General features: G+C 44.6%; 1 protein-coding gene across 6 annotated transcripts; it reads right to left on the bottom strand.

Moving 5' to 3' along the window:
- Positions 1-2,313: 2,313 nt before the first annotated feature.
- WDR31 (WD repeat domain 31) lies at positions 2,314-19,467 on the bottom strand. 6 transcript variants are annotated; one of them, XR_004971173.1, is made up of 12 exons: positions 19,340-19,466; positions 16,699-16,792; positions 14,637-14,780; positions 13,779-13,911; positions 12,221-12,295; positions 10,983-11,127; positions 10,785-10,885; positions 9,349-9,416; positions 8,028-8,169; positions 5,826-5,988; positions 3,957-4,168; positions 2,314-3,200 (listed from the first exon to the last, which is right to left on the bottom strand). XR_004971173.1 is itself a non-coding variant. In XM_036329966.1 (12 exons), exons 3-12 carry the CDS (start codon positions 14,750-14,752, stop codon positions 3,106-3,108), a joined length of 1,278 nt encoding a protein of 425 aa, XP_036185859.1. In that variant the 5' UTR covers positions 14,753-14,780; positions 16,699-16,792; positions 19,340-19,467; the 3' UTR covers positions 2,314-3,105. The 6 variants fall into 6 exon arrangements, 5 of the variants coding, with proteins under 5 accessions (XP_036185859.1, XP_036185856.1, XP_036185857.1 ...); XM_036329966.1 differs by having other exon boundaries at positions 3,957-4,196; positions 19,340-19,467; XM_036329963.1 differs by having other exon boundaries at positions 2,314-4,196; positions 19,340-19,467.
- Between the last annotated feature and the right edge of the window lie 5,899 nt (positions 19,468-25,366).

Raw genomic sequence — 25,366 nt, 5'->3', positions numbered from 1 at the left:
AGGTGGTATCTACTAAAGCTAATAATGCAAGTTACACGACAGCCCAGAAAGGCCTCCGCTAATTAAATAATGAACACAAATGCTTGCATGTCCACCAAATGACATGTTATTAGACTGTTCATAGCAGCACTGTAAGAGCCCCAAACCAGAAGCTAGCTAGCCCATCAGTAGTGAAATGGATAAATTACAATATTGCCCCACATTAGAATACTATACAGCAATGGGAAGGAATAATATCCCCCTATACGCAAAGGTATGCATCAGTCTCACAAACATGTGGAGCAAAAGAAGCATGACCAAAATAAGGTCATATGCCTGTTTCACTTGACTCTATTGCTGCGTAACAAATTTAGTGTCTCAAAACAATGTTTTACTATTTTTCATGATTGTGTGGAATAGCTGTGGTTTTTCTGATGTCATCTGAACGTGGCTGCAGATTTGGTGAGGTTGGAAGGTCCGAGGCGTCCTCATTCACGTATCTGGTGGTGCTTGGTTCTTCTCCACGTGGCCTCGGCCACCTTCCTGACAGACCTCAGGGCAGCATTCCAAGAGGGTGGAAGTGAAGCTGCGAGGCCTCTGAAGCCACAGCCGCACAAGCTGCACAGCGTTTGTTTTCCTGTCAGTCAAACCAAGTGAAGAGACCAGTGCAGGTTCCAGGGGTGGGGAAATAGGTCCTACCCACTGAGGAGAGCAACTCACATTGAAAGGGTCATCACACAGGGAGGGGAGAAATCTGTGGCCACACTTACCATCTACTACAAAACAGTCTGATGCCATTTCTATAAAGTAGAACCGGTTTGTTGTTATAAATCCCTTATCAGATGTGCCCGGAGGGTGGTATGAGGGCTATCAAGGTTCCTGGATATATTATGCTTCTTCATCTAGGTACTGGTTACTAGTGTGTTACGTTTATAAAAACTTAAGATTCTGAAATGGTTTATGATTGTATACGTGAATTAAAAGTTAAAAAATATATATGTAACGGCTTAAAAAGAATAAAGTTCATTTCTCTTCCAAGTCACAGTCCGGCTGGTCAGGTTGTTGGAGCAGCTCAGCTCCTTGAGGTGATTTGTGGGCCCAGGTTCCTTCTTCTTTGCTGGTTCATCATCTTGTCCTCGCCCGAATAGTTGAGCTGTTACTGGCAGTCTGCTTCTAGCTAGTGGACAAATGTGTTTCTTTCAAGCTATAAGGTGGAAATTACACACATCACTTCCACTCACCACCCACTGACAAGAACTTATTCTCATGGCCACACCTAGCTAGGAATGTAGTCTGAGCTTGACAGCCTGTACCCAGAAGTGCCAATTTAAGGAAACAACTAGTAGTCTGTTTATTTTTTATGATGAAGCTGTTCTTTAATAATTATGTTTCAAAGGTTACTCAGAAATAGCTAAGCTTCCTTTTTCTCAGTGTTAAAAGGTTAAAAACACCAAGTGCCCTGAGTTTTATTCTTGTATTTCCTGTGTCAAAATGAAGGCCAATAATAATCACCACTCCTTTCCTTCAATATATAAATATACTTAAATTATAAATATGTAAGCAAAGACACAGATGTATTTAAATACTGACTATAGAACTGGTCAGATTCCAAGAGCTTATATACTTTCCCAGTGGAAAAAGGTCAATTGTCTTTGGAAAATTCCTTACTATGATTTCAGAGGGGCAGCCTCTGAAATGAAGAGTCCAGTGAATGAATGAATACATTTCAGCAGCCTGTATAATAGGTGCTGAGAGAACCTGTTTAGCGCATATAACACTGAATTTTTTTATAAAAACATTTACATTTATTAATCTATTTTCTACTTAAAATGCACAGATAAGGAATTTATACATCAAGCACATGTGTAGAGTTTAGGGAAACGATTTTATCGGTAATAAAACCCTGTGAGTCCATCAGAGGCCTATTTCCTCACAGGTATGCTCCCTCTCACAGCAGCCCTGGGACCCCCTCCCAATCCACTCCCTTGGGTTTTCTGATTTACTGCTTGTCTTCCTTCTAGAAGAAAGGGTCAACTGTAGCACTGATAGGTGCTCTAGAACTTTCCCTGAGACATCTGTCTATTGCTCCTAGGCATCTGGCCAGGAAGATCTTTTTGGAGCCAAAAAGTTAATAACTGGTCTAGAAAATACACAATGTCATGGTCTGTGCATTTCTAAAGCGAACTTTATGACATCATGCAAAGGCAAAGGCAAAGGGAAAGGGAAAGAGAGGGAAGTAATCTGGCTTTGAGTCAGGCTGACCCAGGTTCAAATTTAAGTTCTTCCCCTTCCTACTCATGTGTAACCTTGGGCAAAGGACTAGATGTCCCTGGGCCTCAGCGTCCTCATCTGTGAAATGGGGATAACAATAAGAATCAGAGTGAGAATAAATCTTTTTTTTTTTTTTTTAAAGAAGGTGAGAATAAATCTTTAGGTGCTCAATAGAGCAGTTTCCGTGCTCACTATCCCTTTGTGTTTCCAGAGTGCCAAGGGCCATAACTTAAGGAATCAAAGGGGAAGCTGAACAATGGCTAAAGTCTTAGAAAATAAGATCTATGGAGGATAGATGACTGGTAAATGTGTGGAAAAGAGCATTTGGTCTGGACAGAGGGCAATAAATACCAATGGCTACCATTTATAAGCACCTGGTACCTTGCTTGGCATTAATATAGTTCTATTCAGTCCTCAGAACAGCCACGTGAGGAACCCATGATTATGGCCCCATATAACAAGTGAGGATTTCATAACTTGCCCAAGATCCAGCTAAATGGAGAACTGGAGAGTCAAACTCAGATTTGACGCTTTGCAGGAGCTTAAGATTCTCCTGCCCAGGCAGTGGGGACAGCTTGAGGGAGCTGGACTTACAGAGGAGCAGGAGGGAGACAGGAAGATGGCTGTCAGCCACGGGCATCAGGGGCTGGCAGGGGCCACAGAGACAAATGCACAATCTTTCTTTCGTCAGAAAGGGAATCCCCCGGTGGCAGGTGCCTCAGGCGTGGGCTTACCTGAAGGCAGGAGGGACTCTATTTTCCCTGGAGGAAAGTGGGCTTGTGAGTACCAGGTGAGACTGATCTCCTGGGGCCACACAGGCAGATCTGAGCACCCTGCCCTTCCTCGCTGCAGGGCTCAGTGGGAGCACACGGTTGAGTCCATGCCTCTACTTTTTCCTATATGTCCTATTGTCATTGCAGATATTCCCTTTGCCTCACTCTGGCCATTCCCTGGAAAGAGTTTACATAAAACAATAAATATATTAAAATGTACAAATAAAAATTTTTCAGCATTAATCTCGCAACCTCTCCATTTTCTTATCCACAGACGCAGTTTGATAACTCCTACAATTCTGACAAGGTCCTTGGGGTTGTCGGCCTCTTCAAGCCATCTCGGGTCTGATTTTCATGTAACCTCCGTGCTGATCTGGCAGGGATCTGCCACCCTCTCTTCTACTATTTTGAGTAGAAGCCAAGGTTTTTGCTTTCTTGCCCTCACTTTGCTTCTTCACATTGCCGAGGAGCAGTGCCTGGAGCTGAATCTCATGTCTGCAGTCTACTTCCTCTATGGAGCTGCACTGTTCTTTCCCGTGTGGATAAGTTTGAGGCAAGCAAAGCAGAGTGTCTCTCCCCCTTGCTTTTCTTTCTTTTGTGGAGACATGGAACAAGTCAGTTCAACAGACTCAGAGTGTGTGTCTTGAATTTCACAGAGGCCTATGACAGAGGCCTAACAGGTCACCATTTGAGCCATAAATATTTTTTCTGAAGAGCAGTTCCAAGAGCTCGCTAAAACTTGCATCTGGATTTAACGTAGATTGAGAACCTTATGTTTAACCCATGTCTCTAAACTCTGTACCTGATTTTGAACCACTGGCTTCACATTGACTTCTAACACTGATATACCTTCTAAGACAAGTGAACCTAAACAAAGAACACCAACCGCACATTGCCATCCCCTGAAGATAACATGGGAAAACAAAGCCATACTGGGAAAGGAGAGGCCATGGCTTGATTTTGTCCAGCAAACGTCTCTTGGCCTCAGAATACTGCCACTTCCCGCAGTTCCAGCCCTGAGCTGTGGTCCACTCTGAGCAAGTGAATTCCTCTGCGGAAACTTGCACATAATAAGGAGATGGTGTCGCCAACGGCCAGGGAGGTCAAAGGTCCTGATCCATCCAAAGACAAGGTGAACAGGCAGGCTGGGGGGAGGAAGTGGGAAACCAGCCACTTAGGCCAAGAGTGCAATATCATGAAATGCTGTGTCTGTAAGAATTCCACGTAATGAAAGCAAGTGCTATGTCTCCAACCCACACAACAGAGGCACCCCATGCTTTAGAGGAACATGCACTAGCAGGGAAGTCGGTCAACCCCAAGACTTCGACTATTGAGAATGGCACACAAACCAAACAGGATGGCTCTCTGCCACTGAGAAGTGTGTTCAGACACGTGGGGCCTCCCTGGCAAGGACATGTTAAAAAGTTGTCCTCAGCCCTGGCCCGGTAGCTCATCTGGTTAGAGTGTTGTCCCGATATGCCAAGGCTGTGGGTTCGATCCCCAATCAGAACACATATGAGAAGCAACCAATGAATATATAAACAAGTATAACCACAAATCAATGCTTCTGTCTTTCTCTCCCTTCCTCTCTCTCTGTCTGGGAAAAAGAAAAAAAAAAGTTGCCCTCAGTTACCTGCCCTGAGAACAAAGCAGGGTCAGGACGAAGGAAAACAGACAGGGACACTGGGTTTCAGTTAGGCTTCCCAGGCTCTCCTCCCTTCAAGACAACAGATAACTGGGGAACCTGAAGGGCAGTCAGGGGCTTCCAGCGGAGCCAGTCTCCCTCCACCTGCACTTCAAAGCCTTCTCACACATCGGGTGGGCAGGGCAGCACCTCAGGTCTCGTTCCCCCTGGTCTCAGGTTTATGCTAATGAAGCTAAAAAGCTGTTTCTCCCACTTCCCACATGGAGGTGACCGAGGTGACGGAGAAGGCAACTCCCGGGGCGGGCACAGCGGGCTGTCCTTACTGTGTAGTTTAGCTTGTGTGCCCCTTGACACGATCTCACCTCCTTCTCTGAGGGAGCTACCCTACCCTCCGTTGATGGGACCCGGATTTCTGGAAGGTTACTGTAGGAGGGACTTGGTTTGAGGTTCTCTAAAGTAATGCTATTCTTGTGTTTAGCAGAACCCTGTGTCCAGGACAGAATAGCATGGAGGCAGCAGGGTGGAAGGAAACACAAGCTTTATTCATAGCATTTGCCAAATCTTGTGGCAAAAATACTCCCACTATGACCGTATTAAATATCCCTGAATGCTTAACGATCAGCCATGAGGAGCTGGATCGGCACGCCCCTGCATCGACAACTCCAGGGAGCTGGGTGCCCTAAGACACTATTTTCTCTGGTGCTTTAAAGTGTCATGACGATTTTAAAGACCTTAGCTGCAGAGTCAAAACGGGGCACAGTCTTCCTGAAACTATCTTTACTCCACCTCACCCCACCAAGAGCTGAGGCTCATTTTAGTCCTTGAAAAATAAATTTTAAAATGGCAATTTCTGTTCTCTTTTCCAGACATTTTGAGCAACACAAGTTAAAACCTGACGAGGAATTTTAAATAGAAAGAATATAAAAGCCAAATATATTTGAGCTCTTAGGGATGAGTCTGTACAATATGATAGCAACAGCTATGTAGCCTCTAGCCGAGGCTGAACAGAGATTCCGGTATCTGGTGTCAGGTCTTAACCACCAGGGGGCTGAACAGTGGCAGGACAAGCGTGGTGTGCTGAGAAATGGAAGGGAAGCTTTAAGGAAGCCTTTGAGACTTCACATATCTTTAAGAAGCACTAATAGTAGGGTCCTTACCGCCAGTATCTTGGTTCCAAATCTTCACCTTGCAGTCATGTGATGAGGTAGCGATTACAGGCATCAAGGCCAATGCTCTCGGTAGAAAGACACAGGATGCCACCGTCTGGAAATGCCCCTTATACTCACAGATTCTGTCCCGCGTCTGTCTTAGGTCCCACAACTGCAAAGCAATGACACAGGCTACCTCAGATGTATACATTTCCCCAGCTTCAGTCACTGATGTCTATCGCCTCTCCATCTCATGGCCCACCTGTTCCCCACTTACCTACTTCTGTAGCTCCCCTTACCTTCATCCACCCCATCCACTCCATCCACCCAGTGATTATTTTAAGCACCAACTATGTCTCAAACAACCCTGGTTAAGAATGTGCCTGAAGGGCTGTTGCCTTCCTCATTAACATACTGGTTAGGAAAGCGAAGCTCCAAGTCCTACAGCATGAGAGAGTATGAGGTTACTGACGTTCTATGATAACTCAAGAACTACCTTCTATCAGCCTCTTGGTATCTGCGGGTCTTATGGGGACCCCACAGTCAGGAGCACCTTCTCATAAGTACATGCAGGCACAGAGCTGATTTAATGCAGTCACTAAAGCTTGACTACAATGAGGCGCCAGTCCTGCCAGTCCCATTCTTTGCTGATACAGATCAGACCACACCTGGAGAATAATGTTCAGGTAAGAGCGCAAACTGAATTGTGTCCAAAAAACAATGAAATCGCTGGACACCATGTCCTCTGAGGGACAGTGCAGGAGCTGGAAACATTCAGCTTGAAGAAAGATGCCACATCAGCAGCCTGGGATGGAAAATCCTGACCCAACACTTTCCAGAGGTGTGTGTTGTACAACTTGCCGTGTCTCTATTTCCTCATCTGTAAAATGGGAATTATACTACTTGACTCATGTGGTGGTTGTTTTTTTAAAATATATTTCTATTGATTTCAGAGAGGAAGGGAGAGGGAGAGAAAGATAGAAACATCAATGATGAGAGGGAATCATTGATTGGCTGCCTCCTGCATGCCCCCAACTGGGGATCGAGCCCGCAACCCGGGCATGTGTTCTTGATTAGAATTAAACATGGGATCCTTCAGTCCACAGGTTGGCGCTCTATCCACTGAACCAAACCGGCTAGGGCTCACATGGTTGTTTTAAGGATTAAATGAGATAATACATGTAATGTGCTCAGCCCAATGCCTAGTCCAGTGATGGCGAACCTTTTGAGCTCAGCGTGTCAGCATTTTGAAAAACCCTAACTTAACTCTGGCGCCATGTGACATATAGAAATTTTTTGATATTTGCAACCATAGTAAAACAAAGACTTATATTTTTGATATTTATTTTATATATTTAAATGCTACTTAACAAAGAAAAATCAACCAAAAAGGTGAGTTCGCGTGTCACCTCTGACACGCGTGTCATAGGTTCGCCATCACTGGCCTAGGCTGTAAGAAATGTTTGATAGTCCTGACCAGTTTGGCTCAGTGGATAGAGCATCGGCCTGCGGACTGAAGGGTCCTGGTTTCGATTCTGGTCAAGGGCATGTACCTGGGTTGCGGGCACATCCCCAGCGGGAGGTGTGCAGGAGGCAGCTGATCGATGTTTCTGTCTCATCAATGTTTCTTACTCTCTATCCCTCTCCCTTCCTCTCTGTAAAAAATCAATAAAATATATTTTTTTAGAAAGAAATGTTTGATAAAATGGGAGCTATAATTATTCTATTTAGATACTAGATGACCCCTTTAACTGGTATTCTACTATTAGGAATCCAACGTACTTTGGAGGAGCCTATCCTGAAATTAATTAAAGGAAGGCTAAATGGTTAAGGGATGGGGTGGGCCCTTGATCAACACTGAAACTCCGACTTCCTAAAGAGCTTGAACCTCCTTTACTGTGACCACAAGTACAATGAAAACACTTAGTTCTTCACACAGTCCTTCTCCTTTCTAAGCTCTGCTGGGAGGACGGACATCAGCAGGCCAGTTCTAGGACATAGGCTTCTTGACTCTCATCCCATCCCTCTTTCCCAAACCAACTCAGAAAGCCCTCGGCTGATGGGCCTTTCTTGAAAGAAGTATTTGGAATGCAAAGGATCACTTACAGACTGCCCTCGGAATAGGCCTGAGCCATTAGACCTGCTGTGCAGCCCAGTACAAGTTATTTGCTCATCAACAACCAGACACCTGGACTGGACATGACCCCTCACCGTGGCTTCACAGCCTTCTCCTCCAAAGCCACTGCTGCAGGAGAGACACCTGTGTCCGTCCTCACTGACCTCGCAGTAGGTCTGAATGTGTTGCTTTGCAGGGAATATATGAGCCACCTGGAGCCCCCGACTGTCCCATAATCTGAAAGAAATTACAGCAAAAAAAATGAGTTTATAGTAAATGAGTCTGAAATATACCATAATCACCTGCAATCATAAAAGTCTTGGCTCTTTGCTGCTTCGGCCAGTCAGAATGGAGTCATAATATACCTAAAAATAGCAGCTTGAACCAGATCAATCTCGGGGACTCCAAGCTGGCAGGAAATAACAAAATGACATCTGAGTTCTTTCTATTTTGAGATTTAGTTAATAGAAATTTAGACCAAGCAACTTAATTATATAAGCTAATTTGGTCTTTTGGGGTGCTGCCTTCAATGGAAAGAAGATATTTCTGTGCCTGTGATTTATAATTCTTAAAAATATATTTTTATTGATTTCAGAGAGGAAGGGAGAGGGAGGAAGAGATAGAAACATCAATGATGAGAGAGAATCATTGACCGGCTGCCTCCTGCACACCCCACACTGGGGATTGAGCCTGCAACCTGGGTATGTGCCCTGACCGGGAATCGAACCATGACCTCCTGGTTCATAGGTCGACACTCAATCACTGAACCACACCGGCTGGGCTATAATTTTTTAAAAAAGATACTTATGATAGTACAGAGGAGCAATCATCTTTCCAGATTCATAAACAAAAGATTTAGAGTTGGTCAACCTTGGCTATGGGGTTCACTGGGGAGTATTTTATTTAGCTCTTGTCTCGTTCCTACCATTTTCTAAGTAGAATCTCTTCTGACAGCCAGTTTCTAGTCACGCTCTCTAGTCTGAGAACAGTTGACTTCATTTGATTCCCCTGATGGCGATTCTTACTCTGCTTTCTCAGCGAGGGCCTCGCTTGAGGGCTGGTGACTGGGAAGGTGAGGGCCTGAGCAGGGCCAGCAAACAAAGCCAGGCTGTTCGAAGGAGGGGGAGGAGCAAGTGACTGATCCTGAGGTTAACCTGACTGTTCACCAGCTACACAGCCAGGGCGGGTGGAATCAGCTGCTTTGGGTTTTTCCTGGCCTGACTAGCATTCAGCCTCTATACAGAGGATTCCATGGGGCCAGATCAGAGAGGCCCCAGGACCAGGGAGGGGCAAAGGGGCAGAATGCCCTCGCAAGGGCACAGCAATGCAGAGAAGCAGAGTGGGAATGGAGTCGTGTAAGCGCGGGAGCCACAAATCTGCACCAGAAACACTGTCACTGCTGCTCAGTGAGCCCACCTGATGGTTTTATCTTCAGAAGCCTGTAGTACATATGGTTCTCTGGGGACCCAACACAGGTGAGTGACCTGGAAGAAGCACAATTTTCAAAATGTCTCCAGACCAAGTCATTCCTCTGCTGGAATTCCTGTAAACAGTGCTAAATAGCATCTCTGTACCACTTCTCAAGGACGCTGAACGAGGGAATCTGACTTGGAGGAAGGGGTTTCATGTTTTGCAGACACCCATCAGTCATGTTCTCCTTGCATCTCCTTGGCTAGCAGCATCAACAGTCGCAGCTGGGCCAGTTGTGAGTACCCACATGCATGCAGGCGCTCTTAGAATGCCTGAACCCAAACATCTGTGGCAGCCAGGGGAGCAGTCCCTGCTGTAAAGCGGGGCCACTGAAACCACAGTGTAGGCCACGGAGGGTTGACGAAGGGCTCTCCTTGCACTTTATCTCTGAGCCCTCTGGCGGGCAGGCATGCAGGACTTTTCAAAACAACCCAAGGTAACAGGATTTTCTTTTTCCCCAGGAACCTCCACAAATACACAAGGCACAGGGCAGAGGTCCTCAAACTGGTTAAACGGGGCCAGTTCGCTGTCCCTCAGACATCCCACACGTGCGCACTGCGGCCGGGACGAGTCGGCTGCTAAGCAGGACAGGCAGCGGCGGCAAAAACACCCGGCGGAAAGGACAAATGTTTTCGGCGGGCCGCATGTGGCCCGCGGGCCGTAGTTTGAGGACGCCTGGCATAGGGCAAGCACATCTTGCCATTGACAGTTGTTTTCAAAATTGGAAAAGATAACTATGATTGACATTTGATGACCACTAAAGGAACATCTACCATGTCGGGTGATATAATTCTCCCCATTTCATTAATGAAGACACTGAGACTCCAAGTAAGTTTCTTAGGGTAACACAGCTAAAAAGTGGTGGATTGATGGTTTGAACTCAGGTATGACTGACCCCCAAGGCTGTGGAGTTTATATACTAGTCTGCTACCAGGAAACGCTGGTCTTCATAGACAGAGCAAATTATACAGAAAGCAACGTCATTCTTATTTCTCTGCATAATGTTATAGACACAGAACACAGAGCATGACTGTGAGCTCCTGGAGGACACAGACTGTGCCCTTAGTCACTGACCCTGCTCTAAGCTCAGTGTCTGGCCCACAGAAGAAATAAAATAACTGTGTTTTGAAGGAGTAAGTGAGGACACCATTTAAGATTCCAATATAAACTAGTGAAATTGTTTTCTGGAGCAAAAGACCTTAAGAGATCATCTAATCCGATAACCCTGAGAGGCTGGGGTTTGACAGAGAGGTAGGGGTGGGGAGCAATGAGGACCAAGCCTCTAAAGCCTGGTCGTGGGTCTCCTGATCCCTCGCCCAGGCCCTTTCCCTCCCCCCATCCTCCCTTCTGCTCTCCTGCTGCATAGCAGTTAGAGTTCGTACCAGGTTCCTGGAGACCGAAGCTCTCTCCACACACTGTCCGGTCCCCACATCCCACAGGACTAGGGTGTTGTCCCGAGAGCCAGTGCACAGCTGTGTTGAGTCTTTGGAAACAATGGCAAGAAGACAGTCCATGAGACAGACTTGGAACAGGCTTTTCAGAAAGTACAAAGGCCCTGGGAAGGGCTCTGCTTTACTTACCAGGACTCACAGCTAATCCAGTGACCACCATGGCATGGCCCGAGAACTGCTGCCTGGGTTGTGAGGAGCCGTGCAAGTCCCACATCATGACCATCCTGTCCCGAGAGGCGCTGAAGAACTGGTTTGATTTGTGAAGACAGGCTATCTGCTCGAGAAAGCAAGCTTTGGTGTGCTTGTTTGATGGGATTTTAATACGTTAAGAGCCCAGCCTGTTTTGTCTTCGGGACGGAAAGTATAGTATCAGTCACTGGTGACTGACAGGGCGCTTAACGTGTTAAAGTAGAAAAGACCTGGGGATAAGAAGGTTACAGCCTGATCTTCTCTCTCAGTCTGGTTCATAATGCACTGTATCTGACAGGAAAATACCCTGTTCCGTGCTATGGGATTGTGGCTGATGCTGAGTTTCATTATGACAGTTAGCATCCCAATTTTGGCCCATTCAGGTGAACTTCAGAGAGGGGAGTTATATAAGTTGGTATTCTCTGTCATTTTTGCTGGAAACACACTCTACTCTGTGAAGCTATTAAACAAATTAATTTTTAACTATTGTTGGCTTTTTAAAAATTTCTCCAACTAAGTCGAGATTATATCATTTTTCTAACTATAGCAAGCACACAGGAAACCTTCAATGCATGTCCCTGTTGAGTGAGGATCAGCTAGGGAGAGCTACTCTCTTTTTACCACCTGAGCTATTAAGGGCTTAATAACAAAAGAAAAATTATGTCAAATATCCCTGTACCAATAGCTAAGTGAATGGTTTGCTCTGCTTTTCCTGGAGTAGGGCTTCACGGCACCAGATACAAAGCCCTTGCATGTTCCTTTAAGAATATTCAATCACTCTTACCATCTAGAGCAGCGGTTCTCAACCTGTGGGTCGCGACCCCTTTGGGGGTCGAACGACCCTTTCGCAGGGGTCGCCTAAGACCATCGGAAAACACATATATAATTACATATTGTTTTTGTGATTAATCACTATGCTTTAATTATGTTCAATTTGTAACAATGAAAATACATCCTGCATATCAGATATTTACATTACGATTCACAACAGTAGCAAAATTACAGTTATGAAGTAGCAACGAAAATAATTTTATGGTTGGGGGTCACCACAACATGAGGAACTGTATTAAAGGGTCGCGGCATCAGGAAGGTTGAGAACCACTGATCTAGAGCGATTAGGTGTTTCCTTTATTCAGTTCCAAATTCCCTCCATGATAATAACCACTTGACAATTTTACCTTGGTGATGTCATGTTCATGTCCTCTGAACCTTTTCACCACATTTCCGGTTTTCCAGTTATAGGCCACAACTGTCTGCAGAGAGTCATTCGCACAGTTTAGTTTAACTGAATGTGTGTTTAACTGAAACAACAAGCCTTTACTTCATCCTCTACCTGACTTCTTCCTCTCTGTCCAGGGACTTGGACAAGCATTAGGGTTCTATTGTGTCCCTCCTCAGGGCCCCTACTTTGAGTGTCTATCTTTCCTCCTGATCTGTCCTGTCTCTCCCCAGCTCCTGGGCCACCCCTCTGAGCCTTACTGATGGGTTGGGGATAACACTCCCTAAGGGAAACGGATTCAGATTGAGGTTCTGGTTGTAGGTACTGAAGGAGAATTCTACATAGGACTAGATTTTCCCCCCTAACTGTACTGTATTTTTATTTTAGTTAAATTTATCATCTTCTTAATGATTTGTAGGTGTACCATTCACTAGTGTTAAGTATATTCCCATTTATTGCAAAACAGACTGCACTTTTTTAAATTTCAGAAAACCTCATTCTTATCCCGCCTGCCAGAAAGAATCATTGCTAACAATCTCTTTCCATCTTTTTTCCAGGTATATAATATTTTTTGTAAGCAATCCCCCCCACAAAAAATAGGTTTTCAAAAGCATTCCCTGGCCCAGTCTCTGTAGTTCATTGCTAGAGAGTAAAGAGCATGTTAGCACTTGACCTAAATCTCAGTTTTGTAATCTGCACAATGGGATGTTAATCCTTGCCCATCTATTCCTCACAGGTGAGGCTCATATCAATAAAAATTTCACGTCTAAGATAATATAGATATTAAGACAAATGCTGTCAATTAAATTATGCTATCAATTTTCAAATGCATACTGATTTCAGAGATGTTAAAATGTGAAAGCGTGTGGATCTGAAAGTCAGTGAAATACAGTGTGAAAATGGAATTTGAAGATTCTAAAAGGCTATTGAAAATGAGAGGCATTTACCGTAAACGAATCAACATTTTTGCTACCAATATCCTGGCTGTAAGTGCTATGAGAGAGCCACATCTGAGGGAGAGAAAGCAACCAGATTCAAAGTGACAGTGGGAGGAAGCACAAAACCAGAGAAGGGAGGAATCACAACACCAATGTAGAGATTTTGGCAAAAGAGCAGTTAAGAGACTAGAAGCTTCCTTTTGCTGACAAATAGCTCCTGTGTCTGTGTGTAGGTGTAAAAATGGATTGGTTGGAATAATAATATTTGTCATTTATAAAAAGCACACGGGAGGCATAGTGCTAAAGATCTTACCATTTACTCCTCACAACAGTGCTGTGAGGTTGGCATTATTATTCCCATTTAATAGATAATAGACTAAAGCTCAAGAAAATTAAAAGACTTGCTCAAAGTAAGAGGAAGTGGCAGAGAAGGGATTTAAGCCCAGTCTTTCTAATTCTAAAACCGTATTTTACACTACCCAACACTGCTCCCAGAAATGAAAAAACCAGTGTTTGCTTCCCAAACATCTTCCCTTCTCTGCGATAAGTTGGTTCCCTGGGAAGCACTGCAAATCCCACCTTATCTTTTCCTCCGGAGACACAGAGGTCTGAGTTCAGAGCAGCAACAACAGAGACGGTGTCCACGTGAGCGGGGCTATACTCATGAAAAGCTGTAGTTTGAATTCTCTCTTCTATAATTGCATCGGGCCTGCTAAAGAGACGATGGAGGATGAGAGGCCCAATGGCGTGCGAGTGCACAGAGGAGCAAGGGGAAGAAGAGTGTGAGCGAAAGCAGCAACTCAGGCCCAACGGAGGAGGAAGGAGGGAAAGGAGATCCACTGACATTGCCAGTTCGTAGATGCTCAGAATGACTGAATCTGACAAAGGGGAATCCTGAAGCCAAGAAGCCAGGGGTCTTTCTCACTCTAGAGCAGTGGTTCTCAACCTTCTGGCCCTTTAAATACAGTTCCTCATGTTGTGACCCAACCATAAAATTATTTTCGTTGCTACTTCATAACTGTAATGTTGCTACTGTTGTGAATCGTAATGTAAATATCTGATATGCAGGATGTATTTTCATTGTTACAAATTGAACATAACTAAAGCATCGTGATTAATCACAAAAACAATATGTAATTATATATGTGTTTTCCAATAGTCTTAGGCGACCCGTGAAAGGGTCATTTGACCGCCAAAGGGGTCGCGATCCACAGGTTGAGAACCGCTGCTCTAGAGCTTATTTCAAAGATGTAGGGCCCCTCTCTGTGTGGCCGTAGACACTAGCTACCAAGCTAGACTGTTTCTTATCCAAAAGAAAACCGATCAAATGGACAGGTCAGAGAAGGTCATCAATACTTGCTCTGGGCCTTCTCTTTCTTCAGTGGAGAACTGTAATGGGCATGACAAAACCTGGGAGCCCAGGTAGGGCTGCCGTACCTGTATTTATAAGTGCTGTGTTTGAGTTTGCTTTGCAGTTTCCCCATCATGGCACAGAACCTACACAAAATCTTCTGAGGAGGAGCTCGTTTCAGATGGCACCTGAGGGGCAGCATCCCTTGTGGCTGCTGGACGTTGTGTTCCCTGTTCAGTAAAAAGAACAATACACAGTTAATTTTGTTAGGCACAGTGATGGTGTATGGTATAGGGATTCAGAGCGAGCACCCCAAGGTGTGCTTCTGTGGTATGCAGATTGTTTTGAGCTAAAGGAAAACTTCTATATGGCTCCCCTTAACTACCTAGAACTTGAATTAGAGGCCTTGCCATGATAAGGTATTATCAGCAATAACCTTTTTGACCCACCTATATGTCAGGCAAACTCTTATTTACTAAACATCTGCTCTTCTTATCATCTTTCAATGACCCTGTGAAGTCCCCACGGTGTACTACCTCACCCTAGCTCAGGATGTCTTATACCCCTGACCCCCCTCTATCTCTGAACCTCTGGTGCATGTGCAGTCTCTGACTCTCTCATGTACGTGGGGTTCCCAAACATATGTATTAAATTTGGTTATTTTCTCTTTCTAATATGCATGATGTCTTTTGATTATGAGACCAGCCAAAGAACCTTGAGAGTAGAGAGAAATTTGTTCCTCCCCCATAATGGTCATATAAAGACATTTTTTTTTTTTTTTTTTTGAAAAGGACTAATTAATTGTATGCTTCTGCTTTTCCTACTTTCCCTGACTCACTCTTATGGCCCTGGGAACACACCCTACAATAAAGCACTAGCAGATAAAAACCAAACAAAACTAATACAAAAGCTCTTTGAAGTCCCCAATGATTTTTAAGAGTGAAAGGAAGTCCTGAGGCCAAAAAGTTTGAGAGCCACTGACCTAGAACTTAATTAATGCCAATAATGGATGATATACTATGTTATAATAAAAAATTACTAAATGTTTTCCAGATGTACTTGTATTGTCCCCAGTAACTAACAAGGCTAGATTTAAAGAGAGAGACAGATGCTCATCCATACACTCATTCAGGAAATACCTCTTAAGCACCTAATTTGTGCAGATCCTATACTGGAGAACGAAGAGAAAGCAAGCAGATGTGGCCACTGTGGACATGGGCTGGGACTAAAGGCATGTGACTAGGGGCTAATCTCAGCTGCTCTGTTGTCCTCTGCAGCTAGCTGCTCCCTGAGACACTGACGGGTAAAGGAAGTAATTGGGAGGGTGTCCTCCTCTCTTCTGGGTTTCTGCTAAAAGAAGTTCTAGATGAGCTTCTTATGGGCACAGTAAGCCTAGTTCTAGGAAGAAGAGTGTACAAGGAGTAGCAGCTAAAACTCACCAAGTATTCTCAATCATCTCATTACCATTAACAAATAGAGTTTTCCAGAAGAATTTAAGCCACCATTTTGAGAAGCTGCCAGAATTGACCTCCTGAAAAGAGTTGGTAACCAGTATAGAAGCACAACACAGTGCAGAGAACAGTGTTTGTGGCATCAAGAGCCCTGAGCTCCAGCCCCAGCTCTACCTCATCTCACTGTGTGTCCTTGGCTAAGTTCCTCCATTCCCCACTCTACGCCTCAGCCTCCCATCTATAAAATGTGACTTCACATTAAACGCTTTTTAGACTATCTGCTCCCTAAGAGGAAGGACTCTGTCATATTCATCTTTGTACCTTAAGTGGCTTGCTCAGTGTGATAAAACATTGGTGAATTAGCGAATCTAAGGTCCCTTCCAGTTCAGACCTTGTAGAGTTCTCTCTAATAAGCACAAGATGTGCTGACAGGAAATATTCCAGGATATTGTTGTGTCGCTTGTAGATTGGTAGAGGTTGCAAGGCATCCTAACTGCCAGCCTAACCCATTTTTCAACATTGTCATCAAACTAAGGACAGATGCCATTCAGAGATCTAGGTCACTGGAAACTGCAGGTGCTATAAATGGACTGGCTCTGCTTAAACTGATTAGATTCGTAGCTGGTATCTTCTTATACTTCTCACCTGAAGAATATTCATGGAACATTCTAAGGAAAAAAAATAACTTTTACATTACCCCAAATCAATAGGATCTTCTTGTGAACTTCGGTATTCAATGCTTTGTAATGTTTATTCTTTGGAAAATACTTCAGGCAGCCACTTCCTAATCTCTGTAAGTAGTGAAAAGATGCTTAAATTAATCCCTTCTCCGTCTAAGCATATGTTTGTACCGAAAGGATATTTACAAGGTAAATTAAGGACTTTGTTAACTAAAGAGATTGTTAAGTGTAGTTTTCCCTCACAAAGAAAAAGATATTACAAAATTCCAATATTTGGGGGGAAAGCATACCATAATATTAAAAATATATCTGTTTAAATATGCAAAATAGCATCTACTTAAATGCACCATTAAACATTTTTATTTTACTCATAGTTCATAAAAAATCTTCAGAGGTGACTGCTTACTTCAGAGCTTAGTGTTTTTGTGAGAAAGGCAATTTCTCCTGTTTAAAATAATACTTTAATAAGTATGGGTCGGTCATAGACGTTTAGATGAAAGAGCTTTTCAAAATCACATAAAACCCTTTATTTATTTAAAGATCTGGAGAATTATTTACTCAAAATTATAACTAGGTATAACTGACTTCTAGTCCAGTAGCCATGTTAGTAGCTATCATTTACTCTAGTCCAGAATTTCCATTATAAAAATCTACCAAGAAGAAACCAGTTTGATTGCATTTTAACAATCCATTGTAAGGATTCAAATAAACAAATTCCAATGATCGGTTGACAGTGTCTAATAATGAAGAGCAGCACAGAACAGTCAGAACAACATTTGACTGAGCGCACGGGCATCAGTTTTAGGACTAGGTCTGGGCAACCTGTTGAGCCGAAGTCTCAGTTTCCTAAGTGTAAAATGGGATAACTCTACAATTGGGCTTTTGTGAAGATGAAAACTAGCACTCGGGATGTGCCAAGGACTATTTTAAGTGCTTATACTTACTAGCTCATTTAGTCTATTCCACAAGCCTCTGGAATAGTTACCTTCCTCATTTTGCAGATGAGAAAAGTGAAGCACAAAGATGTTAAATAACTTGCCCAAGTTTACAAATACATTTCAAATAAGTAGCAGAGCTGAAATTTGAATCTGGCAGTCTTGCTCCAGAAGCCTTGTTCTTGAGCAGCATACTCTACTTCATCTCTATAAAGGTAGTACATATAAAGCCCTCAGTTCAACCAGGCAAATGGTTGAGAGTAAAGGATGGCTACTAACATGATTGATAGCATTGCTGAAAGTAGCAATTTCGCCCTTATTACGACTGCCCTTAATACACATATATTAAACATACATAAATATACTCAGAGAATAGATACAAATGGATATATGAGCCTGGAGGATTTTAAACTGAAGCCAACTTTGTCCTCTGACCAGAGTGATTGATCACACTAAGGCTAAGAATTTATTGCATGATATACCAAGGCAACTTAAAAATCTCAAAAACAAAGTATATGTACTTAGACAATGTCCATGTTGTAATTTATTGAGTTGACTAACCTAAGAAATTAAAATACTATTCAGTTATCTTCCTGTTTATACTGTGAACATGTAATGTACTTGAGAGAAGGGACGGTGCCTTGTTCATTTTTGTATCTGTGCTTTAAGCATAGCATGGAAGAATGGATGCAAGGCAATGATCTGTTGAATAAATGGATGAATGAATGAATGAATGAATGAATGAATGAAATACTAAGGTGAAGAGTCTGTTTGGCAAAAAGCTTTTTAAAGATCCAATAATCTAAGGGTTCTTTAAAATTGCCAACAGCAAATCCTTCAGGAAGCAGTTACTCTGCTTAATTCAACTGCAGGCCCAGAAAAGATGGCAGAACTTGGGAAAGCCATAAACTCAACATGGCTCTGGATGTCCCTGTTGGCTCCTGATGGACTAAATCTGAATCCCAGCATCCATTTCTGCTCCAATATGCCTTCCAAAGACCCTGAGATACCCAATGGTCACCCTAAACATAACTCAGAGAACCCTCTTTTAGCTTTCTAGTGCCATATTCCTTGATATAATGCAGCATATATCCAACTATTGTTTTTCATGAAGAAACTGGGACACAGAGAATTGTGTCTTGCAGGAGCAGAGCTGGGGAACAGGACCTCATTTCCCTAGACTCTTGGTCCACTGTTTACATAAATGGTGATTTCGTATCTCCCGCTGTACACATCTAACCTTACACTCCGGGAGACCAAGACATGGAAACCAAAGCTCAAACACAAAATCACGGTAGAAGCATGTGGGAGGTGGTCTGATTCAACCCTCTAATAGTACAAATAGAGGAAACCGAGGCCCAGAGAATAGGAGGGTCTTACCCAGACTCACACAAGAAGTCAGCACTAGGCCAGAATCCCAAGGTTGCCTCAAGCTTTAAGGACACTGTGTGCAGTTTTTCCTTTCTGGTTCTTCAGTTCACAAAGGCCCTCATCCAATCTATGCGAACGGCCAAAGCTTATTTTTGATGTGTGCTTGTGGGGGAAGGGGCCTGGGGACGCCCAAGATGGGAATCCAGCGCCACCCAACCCAAGCCCGGCCCTCGGAATTCTCTCCTCGCTTCGGCCAGGTGGGCCAGCAGTCGGGAAAACACGAGGGCTCCCACTTTCCCGCGCACCCGCTGAGCCCCTTCCTATCCCGTCCGCGCCCCCTCAGCCTCCATACCCATCGGCCGGCTGCCCAGCAGGGAGGTGAGGCTGGCTGGGGCGCCGAGCCGAGCCGAGCCCGACAGCGTCTGCAACCTCCGCGCTCCAAGGCCCATGCCGCCGCCCCTAGCAACGAGGCGCGCGTCGCTAGGGTGGGAGTTCTGCCGAAAAGCCTCCGGACAGCTTCGCCGGCTACTAAACCGTGGTTCCGCTCTCCTGACGTCTCCCAGGAACCCAGCCGACACCACCCCGCCCTGCTTTCTTACCGTAACAATGGGTTGATGAGGTTCCTGAGAGGAGGACCGATGTGCCCAGACCAGAGAATCTATATCATGCAAGGAAAGCTGTTATTACCATAAGAGTAACGGAGGAAACCCTTAAAAATGTCACCTTTTAAATTGCTACTCGTCTAGATAGAGGTGTTGCTTTATTTCTTTGGAGTTTTCCCTGATTCCACCCAGGCAGAGAGCCCTCCTTTGGACACTTCCCCAGGTTCCTCATTCCCCTATTCCTTTCATCAAACATTTATGGCCCACCACCATAGCAAAGAGACCCCCCAATCTAGACTCAAATCTAGAGAGCCAATGAATGGTAAGACAGTTCGGAAACCAACAGCAGCTTCTAGACTAAGTTTTTACGGCTCCAATCCATTGCTTTCAGACTAGAGTCCATTCCTGTCTGTATTCCTAGCACATAGCACAGGGCTTGGTGTACAGTAGTGGCTTGTTGAACATTTGTTGAATTAATTAATTAATAAATGAATGAATGAATGAATGCAGAGGTCCTAGCCAACATTTCTTTTACACCACAGGAGCTGCCTCCTGTAGTGTTGATCTCCCAGCAGAACTGCCTTCAATGAAGATTTGTGAAGTTTCTGAAAGTTGGGCGCCTGTGGAAACGGGGTTGGGGGTGGTGAGGGAAATGTTCCTTTACAGAATATCAAGCTGGTGATTGGGTCTGTCTTCCCCAGAGAGGGCGTCCCCTCTCCAGTATCCCTGATGGGGTTCCTCTAGCCCTGTTGACACTCCCTTGATGATGCATTCATTACTTTCTGAGTCAGTGGCTTGTTGTTAGACTTCCTCCTGTCAGGAGCTGGGATCTACCCCATGTCACTTGCAACACTGATTGTAGTTCAGAGCTGAGGGCTTTCCCTACAAACTTAGTCCCTCTTCCCCATAACAGCCTGGCAACCAGGAGAGAGTGATGGCTTTGCGCCTGGGGCCCTGGGCTAGGCTTGGTGTAGCAACAGTTGACTTACCAGATCCCTGCCCTCCAGATGCATCAGTTCTGGGGATATAAAACTCTCCCCCCCCCCCCTCCCCTTTGGTTCAAGGCACCTGAAACTTCAAAACTGGTATCTCTAGCCAGACTTCTCCTAGACCTGTGTATCCACCTGCTTCTTGCCCATCCACACTTGGCTATGTAAAATCATCAATCCTCGACATGAATCACACTGGAAACATTATCTTCCCCCCAAACCTGTTCTTCCTCTTTTCTTTCTAAGTGCAGGGGCATTGCCATTCACCAATCAACCATGGCAGGGCTCTAGGAGTCATTTGTGACTTCACCCTCTCTTCCTCCTCCAGACTGAATTAGTTATCCTTCCCGTGCGCTTCCAAAGCCCCTCATGCTTTCTGCAACACAGCGTGATTTTTCTTTTACTGGGCTCTCTCGCTTGCCTGTGAGCTCCATGTGGACAGTGACTGAGTCTTATTTACACCTGTATTTATTGCTGGTGTCCAACATAGTGTCTAGAACATTCTACTCTGATGGAACTGTTCTATATTTCCTCTGTCCAATATGTTAGCCCCAGGTCACCTGTGGCTATTGAACACCTGAAATGTGGCTAGTTTGCAACTGAAGAACTGAATTTTAAATTGTATTTAACTTTAAATTTAAGGAGCCACAGGTGGCTAATGGCTATGGCATTAGACAGCACAGGTCTAGCACATACCGTAATTGATCCTCAATAAGTAGTTTTGAGTAAAGAATGAAAGGGGAAGGTGGTCATGAACAGCCAATTAGGACACAAGGTAGAATGCTATGGATGCAGTCCACATACTTTTTGTGCTCTCTTCTTTCCCTTTACCTTTCATCCCCTCAACCTAACACTACCAATGCCTCGAATTCTGTCTTATAGAAATATAATCCCAGTTCACGGCTCTTTGCTGCCTGAACTGATTTTTCTCCTCTGGACTTGCCTAGTTTGATAGAGTCCATCCTCTGAAGTGTATGGGTCCTAAGAGTCCTCTGAGGATGAGATCTGGTCTCATCCAGTTTGGTCTTGTCTGGCAAGAGCAGGAAGGACTCTCTCTCCTCAGGGTCCTGGACTGCACAGGGACCCATGTGGTATAAGTTTGTCTGCACGGGCAGGCTGCCAAGTTTTTCTTATTGGTGGCAGTTGATACTGGTTGTGCTGTGAAAACATCACAGGAGAAAAGAAGTCATAGCATTGACAGTCTTCTTGCCACTCCTGGAAACTGTGCAAACCCCAGTCAGATGACTTCTATCCCTGACTTCAGAGACGTTGGTTGGATCAGGGTCTGAAGAGGAAGGAGGCATGGGGAACCCGATGAGGCGAGGGGGGGGCAGCAACAGACCTGGGCCCAGGCCAGGCAGGCAGACAAGGGCTGGGTCAGGGTTGAAGAGCAGGCCTGAGAGACAGTAAAGGCCAGAAATAACAGTTCTTTCCAATAGACTTTCCCAAATACTATCAAAACAATTTTAAAATGTCCAAAACCAAATGTCATAAATGAGCAAGTGAAAAGGCAGGTTACAGAGCAGAATTTACAGATAATTCCAATTTTATAAAAATAAGTATATTACCACCTGTGTCATACGGTAAGGGACTAATGAATATTTTATTATGTGAGAGTGTATAAATATACCTGTGGCACCTTTTGCAGAAAGAACTGTGTAAATTGTGCCCTGTTCTGCCGAAACCGGTTTGGTTCAGTGGATAGAGCGTCGGCCTGCGGACTGAAAGGTCCCAGGTTCGATTCCGGTCAAGGGCATGTACCTTGGTTGCGGGCATATCCCCAGTAGGAGATGTGCAGGAGGCAGCTGATCGATGTTTCTCTCTCATTGATGTTTCTAACTCTCTATCTCTCTCCCTTCCTCTCTGTAAAAAATCAATAAAATATATTAAAAAAAATAAATTGTGCCCTGTTCTTTGGTGAGGGGGGAACAGGGAGCAGAGTTCAGGCCCTTGCTGGTCCCTCGGTCTGGAAAACTCCAGCTACTCTGCAGGTATGCTTGCTGTTTATCCAGGGCACAGTCCCAGTCCCACGCCTGTGAGAGACCTCCTAGATCAGCTGCTGCTGATCAGCACCCCCGTCCAGCTTCTTTTCCTATCCTGCCTGCCTTTTTCCTAGCTCTTCCCACTACCAACATTCTGTTACATTTCCATTTGTTTTATTTATCCAGGAGAGTAGACTTTGTTCTTCCTTATGGTTGTATTCTCATTTCTTCAATATGACCCGGGACATAGGTAGGTGCTGATTAAATCAACTGAATGACTAAAATGTAACAAAGGTGTCCATTCTTCTCTGTTCCCAGATCAGGGTGCCTTGCCTAGGCAAACCCTAAAGTTCAAGGACAGCTCTCCCCACTCCCACCAGTGCTCCAGAGGTCACCTTAGGGCATCAGTTTTCGAACCTTTTTATGGACCATGACCCCCAGGAAGAAATACATTCAATCCCCAGTCTTATATGTACTATATTTAACTGCAACAAACAAAAAACTCTTACTACACACAACATTTTCTATTTTTTCTTTATTTTCTAATTTTTATGACACTGGTCTCTACCCCTTGAATTGAGTTTGCCACCTACTAATGGGTGGCCAATGCCAGTGTCTGTGGGAATAGTCAGAGGTCTCATTGGTGCCCTAGTTTCAGTGTAACTGCTACAAATGCAGATTCCTGGTCCACCCCAGACTTAGTGAATGAGAGTCATACTGGAAAGTCTACGTGCTTCACAGCCCCTCTCCCCAACCACCCCAGTTGATTCTGAAGCCTGATAAAGCGTGAGGGTCAGTTAGGAGTTTCTGAGTGTCCCGCGGTCTCTTGTGGGGACATGCGTTGGGCAGGGCCTGATGCACTTTAAGGGAAGGGGCTGATTTTCCAGTTCTGGTCCAACTCAGCCCCTGAATGGGGGGACGGATGATTCCCATGTTATAAAAGTAAATATATTCCCACAGAAGCCCCTTGCACTCTCTAATCCCTCTGCCTGGAAGAATTTCTGGTGATTTGGCTGTTTTCCCAACTCCAGCCCTCCCAGGGCCACACCCAATGAAGAGGCCCCACTTTTCCCCAGAACCTTAACCCCTTCTTCCTCTCCTTGCTCTCCACAGTCTCTTTTCCCTGTCACACAAAATCACCTTCTGCTTTTTTTCCCCTCTTTACCATAAGGGTTAACAGCCCTCCCCACCTCAGCTCTTAGAACAAAAAAATTCTAACCACAGTCTCAAATGATGGTGGCCTATTTCCTTCCCCACTCTTGGAAGAGGGTAAACGCTGTTATGTCTTCACCCACCCATTGGGATTGCATTAGAAACTTCTTTTGATGCCAAGAACGTTGCACCCTCCCACCAAAGAATGTCACAGAATTTACATTATGAAAACCTGCTACAAGTATTTTTTTCACTTATTGATGAGAGAGAGAGAGAGAGAGAGAGAGAGAGAGAGAGAGAGAGAGAGAGAGAAACATGTGCCCTGACCGTGGATCAAACCCACAACCTTGGCATATTGGGACGATGCTCTAACCAACTGAGCTACTTGGCCAGGGCACAAGTATATTTATTGATCCCCACACCTACAATAAAACATTTATTAGCCCCTAAGTGTATGCCATATACTCCAGCTAGCAGTTCTTTGCAGACATGATCTCATTTAATTCTGAAAGCAGCCCTCAGAGATAGAGTCTATTCTCACCCCCATTTTAGCAATGAGGAAACTAGGCACAGCCGGATTAAATAATCTGACCAAGGTCCCATAAGAGGCATAGCTCTGGAGCTGGTAGCTGCCTTACCCCCAGGAGCTGAGAGAAGGAAGGGTTCTCTTCCATTTGTGCAGTAGCTGTTAGAGGTGCCTCAGGGAAGAAGTAGGTGCCTGCATCCCAACATGCCGCAGGATGTAGTGACGTTTCTCTTTCCGACTTTGCTCTCAGTGTCCAGTTCTGATGAACTGAGAATGTCCTCTGGCACCCAAGGCCTGGCTCCTCCTCCTGTTGGCTGAGTTCTCTCCTCAGCCCTCTGCCAAGACCTCCTAAAATGAAGTTTGGGGGTTGGGGAGCAGTGCTCTTCTTGCGTGCCCACAGAGGGTTTAATTTGGGCTTAGAATGATTTTTATCAGATCCTAAGAAAAAAGCCGCAAAACAGCTCAGGTCCATGGGATGGGGTCTTCATCCACGTGCTTATTTGCATAGTATATTTAATAAACATGCATTGATTTTTTTTCAATACTAGTTTTCAAATTAAGAAAATTTAGATATAAATACGTTGGGGAAATCAGCCTAACAAAAATGTTCCTCATTGGATCTTAATACGCAATTAAAATTCTTAAACATGTTAACCATAAGTCGAACTGCCTGGGTCCCAATCTCACTGCTACCAGTTAGTGACTGTGACCCCTGGCAAGTTACGCAACCTCCGTAAAAATAGGGATCCTCACACTTTCCTGGTACCGATGGCAGGTGCTTAGCAGTTGCAGCCTCTGCCTGGGCTCCAGATACCGTTGGAAGTGTTCTAACTCATTTGCTCCTCAGCACAAGTCTGTGGAGTAGGTGCCCTCCTTATCCCCACGTTACAGAGGAGGCCCTGGTGGTACTTGAGCCCAGGCAGTCTGATACCAGAACCTCGTTTTAAGCTGGCACTTGTCTAAAGCTACGTCTCCAACAAGGCTGTTGTATTACAGGATAGCACACTTGCAAAGCGCTTAGCAAAAGCCTGGCACTTGTAATTGCTCAATCAGGTTTCCGACAGTCACATTAATAGTTGGTGTTTCATGTTTGTTGTAAAACAATCACGCATATAACGCAACTTAATT

Source organism: Myotis myotis, unplaced genomic scaffold, assembly GCF_014108235.1.
Source record: "Myotis myotis isolate mMyoMyo1 unplaced genomic scaffold, mMyoMyo1.p scaffold_m19_p_12, whole genome shotgun sequence".
NCBI lineage: Eukaryota > Metazoa > Chordata > Mammalia > Chiroptera > Vespertilionidae > Myotis > Myotis myotis.
Note: the sequence above shows the minus strand (reverse complement) of the source record. Positions and strands in the feature narration are given on the sequence as shown.